We start from the raw sequence: 17,588 nt of genomic DNA on the forward strand, positions 1-17,588 counted from the left end.
TAGATGATGTAAAGCATAAGTGTCCGCTTGGAAAGAGCGATCACGAAATGTTACAAGTAGAAATAAACAGTAATTGTGTAGAAGTGCTTGACGAAAAGCATAAAGCGAAAAGGAGAAATTACTTTAAGGTTAGGTATGAGGAACTTAAAACCTTCTTCAGAAATATGAACTGGGCAGTAATTGAAGAGGCCAAGAGTGTACAAGAAAAATATAATTGCTTTCTTGAAATTTATAATGGAGTTAGAGGATATGTACCATATTATGAAATAAAGAAAAAAAGGAAACAAAGAATGGTTTAACAAGAAATGTATGGATGCTAAAAGGGTAAGAGATAAAGCATGGAATAGTTATAAAAGGAGAAATTAAACAAATATAGATAAATACAGACAGGCGAGAAATGAATATACACAAGTGAGGAGAGAAGAAGAAAAGAAATGCGAAAAAACATAGTGGGAAAATGTGAAGATGAACCAAAACTATTCTGTAGATATGTACAGTACCCTCTCAAGTTTTGCGCTTGCTTCGTTCCGAAGGTATAGCGCGAAACTCGAGGTATTGAAAACACTAAGAAAGCGCTTTGAGTTTTTTTTGTTTTTTTATTTTTTATTTATTTATTTATTTATTTATTTTTTATTTTTTATTTTTTTTATACATGTGGCCTATGGTGCCGGTAGACTATCCATCTGGGCCTGATGGTCGGCCCCGAGCCCATCATGGCACAGGCAACTGTTTATTGTGGTGCCATTATAATTGGCTCATGCTGTCCCCCGGAGCTCACTTTTTTTCCTCCTTTACTCCCTTGTTATCTCAAAATATGTACCTTGGAAAAAGGAAGAAAACAGGAAGAGAGAACGGGTTGTTTTAAAGCCACAGATGAAGCCTTATGATTGGCTGAACTCCGAAAACATGCTTGTGATTCGCTGGGAGTCCGATGACCTCATCGCTGGCGCTAACCCAATCAGCGGCATCACTGCCTAAAGGTGGTGTCACACTGGCCGTTTTCTTCTAACCGTTGTGGCTACTGGCAACGCCCATCCGGGAGAGAGTTGTCTGTTGTCCGTAAGCTGGTGTCACATTGGGCCTTTTTCCTCCCACTGCGTTGGCGGCAGCTTGGGTAACCGGCAACTTTTCTGGGTGTGCGTCTCGCACATACGGGGAAATTAGAAGGATGTGTGGGGTGGGGGTGGGGGGGGCAGAAGGGAGAGTCAGGTAATGTCATGACAGACAGACAGACAGACAGACACACACACACACACACACACACACACACACAGAGAAAGGGAAATCAGAAGGGTGGGGGGAGGGAGGGGCAGAAGGGAGAGTCAGGTCATGTCTTGATCTGAGTCAAGTCATATCCTGACCAAAGCCCTGATCTGATTCTCCTTTCTGTCCCTCCCTCCCCACACCATTCTCATTCCCCTTCTGTGTGTGTGTGTGTGTGTGTGTGTGTGTGTGTGTGTGTCAAGTTAGGACATGACCTGACCTGAGTCAGGTCATGTTTTGATCAAAGCCCTGATCTGACTCCTTTTTGCCCCATCCTCCCCACATCCTTCTCATTTCACCTTCTGTTTGTGTGTGACAGGTATGGACATGACCTGACCTCAGTCAGATCATGTCCTGACCAAAGCCCTGACCTGACTCCTTTCTGACCCACCCTCCCCACACCCTTCTCCTTTCTCCTGTTTTTCATCCTCTCTATTTCACCTTTCACGAGAGGGGCTCATAACCAGAGGGAAGCTACACACCTCTCGAGTCAGGGGCTCGCATGGTATTGAGGTTGCGCCGAGTTGAACCAAACGTGACAGGGAGGACGCGGCGGGAAGTTCAAATGCGGTTAACGTGTTAATAAGTCTCTCTCTCTCTCTCTCTCTCTCTCTCTCTCTTGCCGTAGCCACAATGTTTGGAGGAAAACGTCCAGTGTGATACTACCTTTTAAGGTAGTGTGCTTGATGCCGATGTTAAGTAGACATGACCCGTTAATGTCAAAGCAGCACGAAACTCAGGGTGATAATGCACGAAAGTTGGGATGGTAAGAATTTAGGACAGACCACGAAACTCAAGGATCGTGAAACTCGGATAGCGCGAAACTCGAGAGGCTACTGTAAACAGAAAACTGAAGAAAAGAGAGAATAACAGTGATGAAAGGAAATGACACAACTTATGATAAGGACAAGTAAATTAGTGGTGATGAATGTAAATTTTCAAAAAGTGTTCACTCAAGAAACTGAATTTCAAACAGAAGAGAGAGAGGATGGAGTTAAAAGAATGATGATAAGAGTGGATAAAGAAGAGTTGAGAAAATTAATGATATCGCTAGATGGAAGAAAAGCCATGGGACCAGATGATGTATCGGGACAAGTGATAAAAGAATGCAATGAAGAATTGATAGAGCCAATTTATTATATAAATTCATTAGAGTCTGGAACGATGCCGAGAGAATGGAAAAGAGCAAACATTATACCAATTTATGAGAGTCGGAACAGACATGAGCCTTTAAATTATAGACCAGTCTCACTCACAAGTGTGATCTGTAAAATGTGTGAAAGAATTATAAAAAAAACAGTGGTTTGAACATCTGGAAAGAGAAAAATTAATAAATGAGAGCCAATTTGGATTTAGGCAAGGAAAGTCGTGTGTCACAAATTTGATGAGTTTTACTCGAGAATAATAGGTACAATACAAGAGATGGATTGATGGATTGTCTATACCTAGATCTGCAAAAAGCTTTTGATAAAGTGCCACATAATAGACTATTGTGGAAATTAGAGTATAGAGGAGGACAGAGGCAGTATGAAAAACTGGACGAGGGAGTATCTGGTCGGAAGAGAAATGAGAACAGTGGTAAGGGATGAAAAATGAGAATGGAGAGAAGTGACAAGTGGAGTGCCGCAGGGATGTGTACTCGCACCAATAATGTTCTTGATTTATATCAACGACATGCCAGAAAGAGTAAAAAGTTACATGAGCTTGTTTGTTGATGATGCAAAGCTGCAAAGAAGGATGAGGATGGTGGAAGATTGAATGGGATTGCAGGAGGATCTGAATGCAATATGTGTGAGTGGAGCAACAAATGGGAAATGGAATTCAATGCAAACAAATGTCACATATTGAGGATGGGAAAAGGTAAAAATAGACCTCTGAAACAATATAAAATGGTTGAAAGAGACATAAGTGTGGTTAAGGAAAAGAAAGACCCGGGAGTGACAGTTCAGGATTCTTTGACACCAGAAAACACAAACAGGATATTTGGTGATACATACAGACTATTGTAAAATGTTAGATTTGCATTCCACTATATGGATATAGATATGATGACAAAGATAATAAAGGCAATGATTAGACCAAAGTTAGAGTATGCAGCAGTGGTATGGTCCCCACACTCAAAAAAAAGGATGTAAAGAAACTAGAAACGATTCAGAGAATTGCAACAAAAATGGTACCTGAACTCTCAGATCTGCCATATGAAGAAAGACTGGAACACATGAACCTGCCAACTTTGGAACAGAGGAGAGAAAGAGGAGACTTGATTATGTTGTTCAAGTTGATGAGTGGTATGGATAAGGTAGAGACGACTTGATGGAGAGAGAGCAAAGAAGAGGATTGAGAGGACACAACAAGAAGCTGAGAAAGGGAACATGCTTGAGAGACAAAAAGTACAGCTTTCCTCATAGAAGTGTGGATTTGTGGAACAGTTTGGAGGAGGAAGTGGCAGAGGCGAAGAGTGTCCATCAAATGAAAAAAAGATTGGATAAAAGTAGACAAGGAGACAGGACTATCTGAGCCTAGCTCAGGCCCTGTATGCTTCAAATAGGTAAATACGGTGCCCTTCCACGCATTATTCTACACTTTCATTGCTCGTTTCTGTTTTGGCAGCCTTGGCGTAAACAATGGCAGATCAGATCCGTGCCGTTGTTTTGAGGGGCCATATTTACCAGTTTCAGTGGACAGGAAAATCAGTACAGATCTCATTTTATACAAAGACAAATGGGTAAACATGAAGGTGGGATGGGGAGAGGTAGGGAACCCCCTATCCGATAGTTCCTATAGTGGGAGTGAGTCAGGTCACTTGCCTTACCCTACACTGCAAGGGACAGATGGGGGGTTTAAATGGAAGGGAAGAGACCTCTCCACCAGTGGCCTCATAACTGGATTTAACTTGAAAGTACCTTTGTTTGAATTAATATTGTTTCTCAATACACATTACTTCAATAACACAATGTTTTTTGTTATCATTACAAAAAAAAAAAAAAATGTGTCATTGAAGCAATGTGTATTAACAATGTTAATTTAAACAAAGATACGTTCAATCTAGATCCAGTAATGAGGTCACTGGTTGAGGGGTCACTTCCCTCCCTCTAATATCTCCAGCTGTTCATAATAGTGTGAGGGAGGGGAGGGGAGGTTACCTCACTCCCACAAGGTGACCTGCCTGATAGGAATTTCCCCACCCTTCCCAGCCCTGCCCTCTCCAGTTTACTCATTTATCTTTGAACAAAATGAGATCTGCAATGACTTGAATCACTCCCTTTCCTGCTTTTTACCATTGAAGATGGTAGCAGTGTCCACCAAAACTATCTGGTAAATGTATATCTCATATGCAAGTGTGGGTTTTATTCATATCAAGAAGGACACATCAGTGTGATTATTCCAGTATTGCCCTTCCCTTATAAACCACCAAATTGCCCACAGGTGGACCATGAATGGTAGGAGTGGTGCTGCGAAAATTCCTCTGCGGCTACCTCTGTGCAATTGGGGGAAAATCCGCGAATGTGCGAATCTGTGAATAGTGAATCCGCGAATACTGGGAGAGAGGTTCTTAGCACATTTCCCTAACTTAGCTTTTACCTATGGGAAAACTAGGTGTGTTATTCAACAATTTCACTATTCAACATCTTCCTCTGGAATGCAACCATGTTGAATTGGGTGGGGGTTTATTTAGTTTAAAGTGTTTCTTTTCTGTTCTAGTTAAATATGCCCTATTGAAATAGCACAAGTTCCTTTGGTACCATCTCATGCTGAATTGAGGGTCTACTGTAGCACTACAGCACAACTCCCTGATATGGGCTTAGTTTTCAGCACCCCATTGCCATCTCTAGCTTATTACACATTTTGCTAAAGTATAATTAATTGTAGTGTATAAATATCTCGATTTACAGGTCAAAATTTTTCAAATGTCCTTGTTCCTGACATATTCCTCATGATATAGTTGAGCTGATGTTTGAGGTCTCTTATTTCTTCTTTGTGCTCTATATGGAGATTCAGTAATTGGGCAATTTGTTGGTGTTGCTCCTCAAGTTTCTTTAAAAGGGGATCACCTAGCTCTGCCTCTTCCTCTGCAGTATAAAATTTTAAAAGTATTTTGGATAATATTTTGGAATTACTCTTTTCATTTTCTGTGGTAGTGTCTGTGATCCTTGTTCTCTGCTTCCTAAAGTAAGGAAAACAAACATCTAGCTGGAACACAAGCTTGCTCTGTGAAGCTGCATTGTGGAAGGCTGTGCGTTTTCTGAAGTCCTCAAGCTTTTCTGAGGGCTGGGTGATAAAAGATTCACAATAAAACCACTGATTGTTGTAACAAACATCACAAACAAAAAATTTGCCAGAGCAGGGTAAACCAGTGGATGATCTGAGCTGAGAAAAGTATCATCATATGCCAAGTCACCCAGTAACCAAACAATGATTTTTACCATTGCCTGAGGCATACTGATAAAGGCACTCTGATCTGAGAGCACCAAGTGAAAGATATATGCAAATAGAGCCAACAGTAGCAGAATATAGGAGAGTACTTTGGCAAAGCTCTTGATGAAGCTTGTTGTGATAGGCATGAACACAGAGAAGACTGGGAGCTGGTTGAGTCTGCTGATAAGCAGTAGCCATGCTAGGAGGACTGCAAGGATGCCACACTGCCATTGCTGCTCCTGTAATAAAGAATAGGAAAATTATGAGAGGTTCCTGCTGTACCTTGTCCTGCCTTAAAGAGAATTTTGTCACCTGTTAACTAAATAAAACATTTCTGACAGTTGTCTTTGTTTGGTAACATTTGGTTATTCTATTCTGCTTTGAATATTCTCAGCCTGTCCTTTACCAAAAATATGAACTTGAAACTCTGTATCCTAATTCTTGCTTAGTCAGCTCCTTGATATTGGAGATTATTTCACTTCTGCAGAGTACAGTTCTCAATCCCAGATGCTAGCTATATACTTAGTGAAGTACCCAGGCTGTGTGGAGAGGCTTCACTTACACAGCTTTGCTAAACAAAGTCCAGGGGCATTTGCCCCTCCAATTGCCCTCTTAACCAACTCCTCGGTCTCACACGGCAGTGCTGCTTCCTCTTCTATCTTTTTTTTCCCCCACTTTTTAAACTGCCTAATTGTATGCCTTTACACTTCCTTTAACCCAATTGTACTATATATTTTATTCAAATTCATCCTTATATTATTCATCCTGATAATGCAAAAGTCACCTAATATCATCAAAAGACAACTAATATCATCAAAAGTCAACTAATATCAACTAATTACAAACTATGTTAATAAGTAACAAGACATATGGAACCATTTTGATCTAACAAATTTAGAAGCCTCCATAATCTGTTCTTTTAAGACATAAATGCATTTTTTCACGTGGTCTAACTGTAGGACGAGCATGCATTCAACACTGCCTGCAACAAGCATACATGCAACACTGTTTTGGTATTTTCCAAGGCACTTTTATAAAGTTCAGTCAACCTAAATTACAATACTATTATTATATCTGTCAACCTAACTTGTAATACTATGGTACTTGCACTTACATGAAGAACTTGGTAATGAAATTCACATTCTCCCAGAGGTATCAGGAGGATGATAGTTAAGATGACTTCCACTACCTTCAATGAGTTATCCATGCTGAAGTACTCACACTTCAGCTGCAAAGACAAGATAGTAAACATGACAGTAAAGGCTTCATTCTGTATGGTTTGGGGTATATATATATATATAGATATATATATATATATATATATATATATATATATATATATATATATATATATATATATATATATATATATATATATATATATATATATCAAAAAAACTTGCTTCCAAATGCAAGCAATACAATGTTGTATACGGTGTTAAGAAATCATGTAAATTGGATAAAAACTTTACGACTAGTTTCAATTTTTTTTAAGGATGGAAAAACTGCAAATAACTATTCTTCAAATTCTGCTGCAAATTACACATACCCATCTCAGAACAACCCCAATTAACATATAATTAGATAATAATAATGAATTTATCTCATTTGTACCCATTGCACTTCACCTACATTACATATTTGACTTGTCTAATTCCTTCAGTTAAGGTATCCGTTTCACTGATTTTTTTTTTTTTTTTTTTTTTTTTAGGCCTAAAAATAAACAAAAATAAAAATTTCAGTGAAACGGATACCTTAACTGAAGGAATTAGTCAAGTCCAGGTAATAAATGTAGGTGAAGTTGATAGTGTACTTATACCGGAGAAAAAGTGTTCAGACCCATGGCAATGGGTACAAATGAGATAAATTCATGTCCAGGAAGGAAATAGGTAAGATCTGATTTATGAGAAGGGGAATGAATTAATTAATGAAATTTAGCAATTATTTAGTTAATCCAAATACAGATGAAACTCTCAAATGGAGATCTGTTGATGGGAAGGTCAGATTGAAGGTAAATGTTAATCCATATGTAATACTTTTTTTATATTATTGGTAAGAATACAGTCATACCTTGGTTTACGAGTTTAAAGCCGGCATCACACTGGATCAAATCTGGCAAGCACAATCTTTTGCTGGCAGCTTTTGTTCGCGGGATGGCCTGCTCGCGAGCATTTGCTCCCGAGTTTAGCTCGCCATTTGGACGGGATCAGCTCAGCGAGCCGCGAGCAGGCAGTCATATGAGCTCTTTGGTGCACCGATATGTGAATAATATATAATGCCTAGTGTGTTGGATCTGTATACCCATGTTATTAGAGAACTTATTCACATACTCGTTTTATGTTTGATGGTGTTTGTAATATTTCATAGTACGTATAGTGAAAAGTAGGGTTGGTTTTTATTTTGATTTCTGGATATAAAAAAACAAGACCAAGACCGCCAAGCTGAAATAAACACTCCCCATGGCCACCTTCGCTCCTAGTTCTAGCGTTCATTGGTCCTCCGGTATTGTGCACTCTTTAATATCTAGAGTCAGGGATCATCTCAAGTGATATGGGTGGGGTCCCACCAGCCCTAAAAGATGGTCAAATTCTTCCTTCTTCATTCGGTAGTAGCTGTAGAAAGAAGTCTCATCCTCCAGCCTCATCTCCATCACGAGATTGTTGTACACACCATGGGTCTCCCTTCTCTTCAGCCATGACCGAACCCAGACTCGTCTTTTCTTCTTCTGCGCTCACTTAATTATGGCAAATAGCCGTCACAGCTGCACACTTAGCCGTAATGCGAAGCGTAGATGTAGTAGGCGACATGGATGAGGCTTTGTTTACAATGTTGCTCGTCGCTCATCAGTGTGAGGACACCAGTGACTTGCTCGCGAGCAGAAGCTGCCAGCAAGAGCTTGTGCTTGCCAGATTTGGGTCCAGTGTGACACCAGCTTAATTCGTTCTGGAATTTTGCTTGCACATCAACACACTCACAGACCAAAAACAAATTTCCCCATTTAAATTAATGTAAATCCCATTAAGCATCCCATATAAAAAAAATACTTATGAAAATCATTTTACATGTTGATTTATACAGAATTAAAGTAGTTTTACTAACAAATAGCAATAACATACAATATAAACATTGCCTTATAGCTTTACTTTCCTGTCTATCTAAAGCTTTCGAATCAATCTTTAACTGAAAGCTTCAAAAGCACCTTTCCACTTCTGACCTTTCTGATCGCTAGTATGGGTTCCGCAAGGGACGTTCTACTGGTGATCTTCTTGCTCTCTTAACTGACTCAAGGTCATCCTCTCTTAGCCGTTTCAGTGAAACTTTCTCAGTTGTGCTAGACATATCTATCATAGACTTCACAATCTCTTGACGGGAAACGGGGCGCGGGGCCGATTCGCAGGGGGCCGATTTTCAAAAATTTAAAATTTAAATATTTTCAAAACCAAAGCAGCTAGCGACCTGAAACTAAAACAGGCACCTCCCTTAGGCATATATGAGTCTCCGTGAGCAGCGGTATCAAAAAATTCAAAGTCGTTCCCTAATAAAATCCCGATTAATTGTTTTTTATATAAGTATAACAAAACTTAAAAAGGCTATAAAATCCTCAGATTTTACGCTAGATGCACAAACATCACCAAATGCAGAGATAATCACTTATATTTTCAGAATCAATAGCAATATTTAGCATATCTTATAAGTTTTTGCCCGAAATAGCTACTTATTTTTTTTTTATTTAGTGCAATTTTTGACGTAAGTTTTTAACATCTAATAAATCACTTAATTTTCACATTAGAAACTTAATACTTGAGGAAAGCATGCAGAAACATCTTAATTTTACTCAACAAAAGCAAAATATTCATTTTTCTATATACAATCACAACTTATTTTGGTTGAATTCGATGTCACTATTGCCGCAGCACGCCTTGCCGCTATCTGGCCCTCGTCCCTGAACAATCACTTTAGCCTTTTGGCCTATGACTTGGGCCCCGGTCAGTTTCCTGGACTTGTACACGTCCCTGTTCCTCGCCGTCTTCCTGCCCTCCTCGATACTGCTCCTCTTCCTGCCGGTCGGCTGCTTCAAGGCCTTGGTCTTCCTCGCTTCTGAGGTCACGTCCTTGGAGAAATTAGCACCGAAACAGTTGAAGAGGGACCTGCTGATGTGCGGCAAGATGGTGTTGGCCAGGTTGTGCCCCTCCTGGCACCTGTACCCCTGCAAGGTCGGGTCTGAGGCCGCCAGGAACTCCAGGAGGTGCCTGAACCCGTCCCTGTGGCGCATGGCAAGGAGAGGAACCTCAACCTGCGCTCCTTCTTGTCCTCCCTGCACATCAGGGAGTCCCACAGCGACATCCCATGTGGGCCATTGGGAGAGATGGCCGCTTCAGGACCGCCTGCCCCTCCAGCTCTCCTGTCGACCAGCTCGACCAGGGCGTCGAACATCACAGAGGGCGGGTCGCCCTCGAGCTCCACGGTAATCTTCATCTCCTCCTGCTGGGCAAGCTCCTGCTTGCAGCACTCGCCACAGAGGAGTTGGCCTGGACCTTCCTGGCCAGGTAGCCGGCGTGGTTGCCGACCCGCGGAGAGCAACTCGTCCGTCGCGGGTCCAGCTGGTCGTCCGCCAGCTCCCTGGCAAGCTGGGCCAAGATCACCTCGTCGTCCTCCTTCTCCTCTGCCTTGGCCCGGTCCAGGTCGGCCTGCACGTCCCGGGAAGAACCCGACGAGCTTCAGCAAATGCAGGCGCTGGGCCAACCTGTTGCTCACCATGAAGTTCTGCACGCCGTCCAGTAGTTGGCGCGACATGGTGCGGCGCTGCGAAGTGCTCAGTCGGGTCAGAGTTGGCCTTCCCCATGCACATACTCGACCCGTAGGACGTGAACAGCCCCTCACTACCACACTGCACTGAACACACCACTGCACTGCACACAACACTGAGTCACTGCACTGATGGCGAGTACGGCTCCTCCACAGTTTACTCCACGGGTCGCGCGTCCTCATATCTTGTGTCTCCTCCGTCTTCCATTCGATCCACTGCCTTCTGTGTCTTCTTGTATCGTCCTCTGGATCCTTGCAGTTGTGGGGAAAGGTACAGAGACGATGAATAACTAGGTCCTTTACTTGGAAAAACAGAGGCAGGACAGCGATAATCCTTACAGAGGGAAGTGCCCAGCTGACTGCGCCTAAGGCGAAGTTAGGCGACGCTGAACTGAGCTGAGTTGCCATGTAGGCACTAACTAAACGTACATTTCTTGTTTCCTAATACGTAAAACTGTGGACTTCACTATCCTACAGTTATCATTCATTTTACGTAAAGATTTCAACCTAAAGTTACGCAAATTTGCCATTTTTTACACAACGTTTTCAAAGTGCACGCATGGTGCTATTTTATATAAGTTACCTTGAATCCTCGACCAAATCACTCTAGAGACACTCCTGCCTGCTTGTATGCACTAAAACTTGAAGATTTCGTCCTGTTTCCACTTAAATTCGGAGTAAGAACGCAGAGTGTGTTTGAGTTGTCGCAGTGAAAGTCGCCATAACAATGCCTCACGCCAGCGCCAAGACTGAAGAGATTTCCCGTCAACTAGTTGTGAAGTCTATGTATCTATATCAGCTTCCTCGAGGTTGGGCGTTCTGTATCGTCTCCACCAGTTCTTCTCCCCCACACTGTTGCTATCCATATACAGGGGCCTTGTTTGGCCTTGTATGGAGTATGCATCTCACGTGTGGGGGGCCTCCACTCACACAGCTCTCTTGGACAGAGTGGAGTCTTAGGCTCTTTGTCTCATCAGCTCTCCTCCTCTTACTGATAGTCTTCTACCTCTTAAATTCTGCCGCCATGCTGCCTCTCTTTCTATCTTCTATCGATATTTTCGCGCTGACTGCTCTTCTGAACTTGCTAACTGCATGCCTCCCCCCCTCCCGCAGCCACACTGCACTCGACTTTCTACTCAAGCTTATCCCTTTACTGACCAAATCCCTTACGCACGAGTTACCCAGCATCTTCACTTTTTCATCTCTCACACTGGTAAACTGTGGAACATTCTTCCTTCATCTGTATTTCCTCCTGCCAACGACTTGAACTCTTTAAAGAGGAGGGTATCTGGACACCTCCCGAAATTGACCTATCTTTCGGCCACTCCTCTTAACTTTTTTATAGGAGCAGTGAGTAGCGGGCTTTATATCATTATTGTTTCCTTTTTTTGCCCTTGAGCTGTTTCCTCCACTGTAAAAAAAAGTGGTTGTTGGGGAGACTCTCGCAACCGTTAACTATGCTCGAGGTGTAGGCTTCGCACCGGGGTTTAGCAGTCGCAGTTGCCCTATTCTTGAGGTACTGTAACTATGTTCGATCACCAACGCAAAGCTAACCCGACATATCATTCAAGATGGAGGGTGAACAGGAGTCACTCAGGTCCAGGAGGGCATACAAGCTGCTGAGGATCACACCTCGTTCCTATTGCGAGCATAGTATCTGCTGTTCCTGTTTTCTTCTTTGCAGCACCGTTCCTATTAATCATATTTCTGGGGGACATTGTTAAAGCACAAAGAACGCACACTGTAGTACTGAAAACACAAAAATCGCACACCAAAGCACAAATGCAGTCGGACACTTGCGCATGGATGCTACTTCTAAGAGTTTACAACACGGACGGAGACTAGGGTTGTCAACTTGCCACCCTTTCCTTTAAATACAGAATGCCATTTGTTCTGTATTTGGCTGTCTGAATGGTTAACCCCTTCAACACGAGGATGCGTATACTGCGTCCTTGCGTGCCCCGTACCATATCCGAGGACGCACATACTGCGTCCTGGTTCGCTTTAGCCAATATATGAGTTATTTTATCTCTATATTTATGCTTACATCTCAACGTTATCTATTGATGTATGTTTCTTTATGTGCTCCATTTAATTCTGCATGTTTTCATATATAATACATCATGACTGTGTTGAGTTTATGGCTGAAAACTTGTTATATTCAAATGCGACATTTGAAATTTGGCGCGCGCGGTGATCTCGGATACGGCGCGGGGCGCTGTTTTGGCCCGGTCGTAGTGAAGGGGTTAAGCAGATAAAATTCAGTATTTTAAAACTGTAATGAGTGGATTTTTTGGTGAACCACAAAACCAGTCCATAAAATTGTTTGTCAAGGGGCATCCTGACATGTAAAATACATGTCAAAACGTCCCTCCCTCCTTCTTCTTGCCTTCATCAGCAGCAGGCAGCAGCTGTCAGTCATGGCAGGCTAGAGAAATTTTAGGGTTGCAACCTGTTCCTTGAAATATGGATTTGTTCTGTATTGGAGAATGGGATGTTGTGTTCCTTATTTTTTTTAGCTCAAGGTGGCAACTCTAACCGAGACTCTATTCCCATTGTTTGCTTTGAGCACTCTTGTCTTGTGGTGAACAAAGGGAACCCATGCTCACGTCTTTGACTTGTACAAAGAGACACACCAGTCCTCATCGAAAGACCGACTTAGTTGGCTAGGCTGACGTCAGTCGATAGAGTTGGTCTGTCGGCATCCTCCCCTCCCCTTTATGAGACTGGAGGTGAAGTCAGGTAAAGGTTAAGGGATTAACAAAGGTGTGTCCTAAGCTTGGGGCTTGCAGAGAAGCCAGGTGGCCTTGGCCCTGAGAAGAGGTGACACTGAGGTCATGTCAGGTGACCAGGGAAAAGAGGGGTTGGCAGTTTGCCACTTGACAAAAAGCAGAAAAGCAGAAAAAGCAGAAGGCTAAATCAGTAAAAATTACTTGTACTTGGACTCGAGTACAGAACAAAAGAACTCGTATTTGGACTCGAGTTCCACCATAAAACTGAGTACAATTGTACTTGGATTCGTGATACCATAATGTAGTAGTACTTATTTGGACTTGATTACGAAAAAATGTACTTGAACCCAAGCCTTGAGGTGGCGACAAATTGGGAAAAAAATGTACAAACAGGATGCTTGTATGCCAAGTCACCGCTCATTAACCAAGGCTTTTTTTTTAATCAAAACACTCGTAAACTCAGGCACTCATAAACCGAGGTATGACTGTATTCATGGATGAGATACCGTATTTCCCGCTATATAAGAGCCACTTTTTTACAAAGAGAAGATTATAAAAATCACCCTGTGTCTTATATCCCAATGGTTACATTTTGGTAGGCCTAGGGGTTTTTGATACTGGTACAAGACTAACACCCAAAACACCTCAGTTTGACACAATAGTTCCCAAAGATCTCCAGAATGAAATATATTCGTTTATAAATTATTAGATATTGATTACAAATGAAAATAATGCTAGAATATGAAATTAACATAAAGTCTGTTAGATTGTTGTCTGATGCTGTAGATGCGAGATGGCCATTGTTGGTGTAAATACAAGGTGGCCATTGTTGTTTTTGGCACTAACACCTCACACAGACAAAACATGGCATCATTGTAGACAGTAATGTCCAGCTCAGTAATGAAACAGTATTCTGTGAATTATTATTATTATTATTATCATTATTATCATTATTATTATTATTATTATTATTATTATTATTATTATTATTATTATTATTGCAGCCTCCCCCTCCATGCCCCGCCACCCCAAACTCCGTGGCGGTAGTTTGTTTACATATGGCGCCTCGCCTGGCTGACCCCTGACGGTCCCACCTCACTTGCTGAAGCCATAGTCATAATTTATATCAAGGAGGTGGCATTAGCTGATAATACTGTGCACTTACCGTGAAACATGATTGCGCGCACGCAACCAGAACTGCGCAGTGAGTGAATCCACCAACCAACCCTTTTGTTTACCATTTCAAAGCCAAAGCTGCTCGGGGTAAGAGCACTGTAACTCATCAACCAACAGTGGAACACTTTGAACACAGAGAAGGACAGAAAGCAACTTACGGTATCATAGACATAATTGTTCAGTGACAGTTATGATCACTGATAAACTGATGATACTTTCTGCTCTTCTCTGTTTGATCAGACAGAATTTTTTTTTGCTAAATATATCTTGCCAAATTATAGGTGCGTCTTATACTATGGTGTGTCTTATATGGCGGGAAATACGATAAGTTACACAAAAGTAAAGATTAGTGTAAGATATGCTCATCATATCACATTTTAATGTTTGCCCATGAGAAGAGGATTTATTACTGAGTGTACATGCATTGCCTTCAGTACAGTGACTTATCTTGTTGTTTGTTATTTTACTCTGTACTTTTTTTTCTCCTACAACACCAATAGGCTTTCTTGATGGGGCCTGGCGGTCATCGCCAGCCCATCATGGCACAGGCAAGTGTTTGTTTACAGCGGCGCCATCTTGCTTGGCCCATGCTGCCCCCTGGAGCTCATCTTTGATCCTCTATTTAGAAAGAATCTAGAGTCTGGGTTGATAGGTGGTCTTCAGGACAGCATGTGGGTAGTCTTAGGCCACTCGGTGATGACTGGAGAGTTGCCAACTTGTTTGTAGCTGCAGGCATGATGCCAACCTACGCCTGCACGTTGACCACTCAGCCACTGCCTCCCTACCTCAGGTTATTTCTGTTTGAAACTTGTCTTCTGACAAGCTTACCTATGACCTGAATTAGGCTGTTCAGGCCATTTAACATCTTTTCCAGCCTCTTCTGTTTACATGTCTAATGTTTCACTTCATCTGTGAAATAAGAATTTTCTGTTGTTCCTTGTTTAATGCCTCCATATAACTGATTCTTTGGAAGATGAACAGCATTACTCCTCATGAACAGAGCTGGCCTTTGACTTCCATGTCATCTATTTTGTTTTAAGAAAATTTTGGTGAGATTTTCTAGATTTTGCAGCAAATCATACAGAAAGATAAATGTATTGTGTATCTTAATGAAGTCTTAACTTTTGAAATGTAAATCTTTATGCATAGCTTACCCTATAAAGATTGTTGCCCTCCAACAACAAAATGATGAAAGTCATCATCATAAGAAAGAGCAATGCTCCAACATTCCCATTCATAGGTCCACACTTGTAAAGTTCCCCATCTACAGCAACAGGCCCATCACCTTCCTCTTGCAAACTTGTGTTCTCTGCTGTTGAGAAGTTTCCAAGTAATACTGTAGACAGGCCACAGAACTGGTTTTTAGTCATGTTACATTTCCTTTCTATGTGAGCCCAGTCGCTGAAAAGTAATTTGAATTGTTTGGTAAATATCAAGACCAAGCATTAATCTTCATTGAAAATAACTTACTTTTATACCATTTATTCTCACTACAAGAATTCAAGAAACAATTGAGACAAAACCAAGTCCCCAGTATTGTGGAAGTAGATTTAATGTTGAGATTAGAAAATTCCCCAAAGATTTTTTAAGGGATTGAAGGACTAAGAATACTTAATATAGAGGCGTGGAAGTGTTAAGTGTCATCCAAGCAGAAGGGAGCAGTTTCTAGGTAAAGATGAAGTTAGGGGCATACGCTATAGCTGTGTTAGTCCTTAGTGTTCCTGTTCCTCTCACTGACCCTCGAGTCTATGGTGGGTAAGAACCCATTACCTGGTGTCACAAAGCAAGTGTGACATCTGGGCTGCCACAAATGCCTTGGTACCCGTTTATTGACCAGCCTGAAGGGGAGAATCAACAGCTGTAAGGGCTGCATGCTCACTTCCTAGGCCAGTATTCTAACCCAGGCCCAGCATTTGTAGCTAGGCATGCTAACCACTACACCACAAAAGCATTTTCTTGGTGATACTCAGGAATTTGAGTTTTGAGGAGACATTGAAGGCCACTGGGCATGTTGTTGTGTCTATATTCATTGACATTGAAGGACAAGATAACAACCACTAACCATTCAATTATAGTTTTGATATTTGACCTTGGGGACAGTGACCCCATGGCTTCTTCACCCCAAGGTGAAGGGCACTGAGCTCCTCATGTCCAAATATGAAACAACACAGGAGGTAAGATGCTGAGAACTTTGTGTTGTCTCCTTTATCATCATACAAGCCCTCTGCACCAAGACCATGGACACCTAAGCATATGTCCTTTCTTTTTGGGTGCCACCTGATAACTTTTTGTGGTTGTGTTCCAAATGTTTGAGTCATTCTTTCATTTTCATTTATAATTCAATGTGAAATTATAGTGAGGTAAATCTCATGGTCAGACAAAGGAAAGAGGTGCTGACAACAGTATTACTGCCCATGGAGGTCATTAATTTACCTCATCACATTATCTCTCATCCTCATTCTCAAACATTTCCTTGGCCACTCATTTTGATTTATGATTTCCTCTGACTTCATTTTTCACGTAATGGCTTCCACCCTCTCATATTTTCAACCAAATCAATTTCCAAGTTTTAACCTAGCTGTATTATACCATTAATCAAGTCTATAAGGAGGGAAAAATAGAAATAGCAAAGTAAAGCTTCCTATTGCTTATCTGAAATACAAAAAATTCTACTGTCAAGTACTTACTCAGTATTTGTCATGAAGATGGTGAGAGCTGTAACAAACAGCATTTCAATAAAGAGCAACACAAGGAAGACGTAGGATATGTAAAGGTTCCATTTGTCAACAAGCCAAGCCTTGGTGAGAGGGTGGTGCAACAGATGTGTGCGATGGAGCTGAACCATTATGCTCACTGGATGTATGCGCTTCCACTCCAAGCCATCGCTGATGAACTGCTTTGCTTCTTTTACAACAGTTTTACTTTCCTCATCATAGGGGCTCTTGGCTGCCTTACCTGTACCTGGTGACATAGAAAAAACACCGTCAATCTGTTTCTTCAGAAGCTTACAGAAAACTAATTCCCATATGTAACTGAATTTTGTGTGGATTAAAGCTGTTACCTCAGACTGAGTGATTAATTTCAAAAGTTTTGATGCATAATTTGTGTTTCACAGAAATGTGTACTACTTTTCATCCGTTTTCTGTTACCCAGTGATAAGCTTTGAGAAAATGTGTTTTCCTCTATCTTCTCACA

General features: G+C 41.5%; 1 protein-coding gene across 1 annotated transcript; it reads right to left on the reverse strand.

Annotated features, from left to right (window-relative positions):
• Positions 1-622: 622 nt before the first annotated feature.
• On the reverse strand, positions 623-17,375 carry LOC127001162 (transient receptor potential cation channel subfamily A member 1 homolog). The gene is made up of 4 exons (XM_050865377.1): positions 17,081-17,375; positions 15,548-15,794; positions 6,794-6,907; positions 623-5,918 (listed from the first exon to the last, which is right to left on the reverse strand). Exons 1-4 carry the CDS (start codon positions 17,362-17,364, stop codon positions 5,451-5,453), a joined length of 1,113 nt encoding a protein of 370 aa, XP_050721334.1. The 5' UTR covers positions 17,365-17,375; the 3' UTR covers positions 623-5,450.
• Positions 17,376-17,588: the final 213 nt, after the last annotated feature.

This window comes from Eriocheir sinensis, chromosome 20 (assembly GCF_024679095.1).
Source record: "Eriocheir sinensis breed Jianghai 21 chromosome 20, ASM2467909v1, whole genome shotgun sequence".
Taxonomy (NCBI): domain Eukaryota; kingdom Metazoa; phylum Arthropoda; class Malacostraca; order Decapoda; family Varunidae; genus Eriocheir; species Eriocheir sinensis.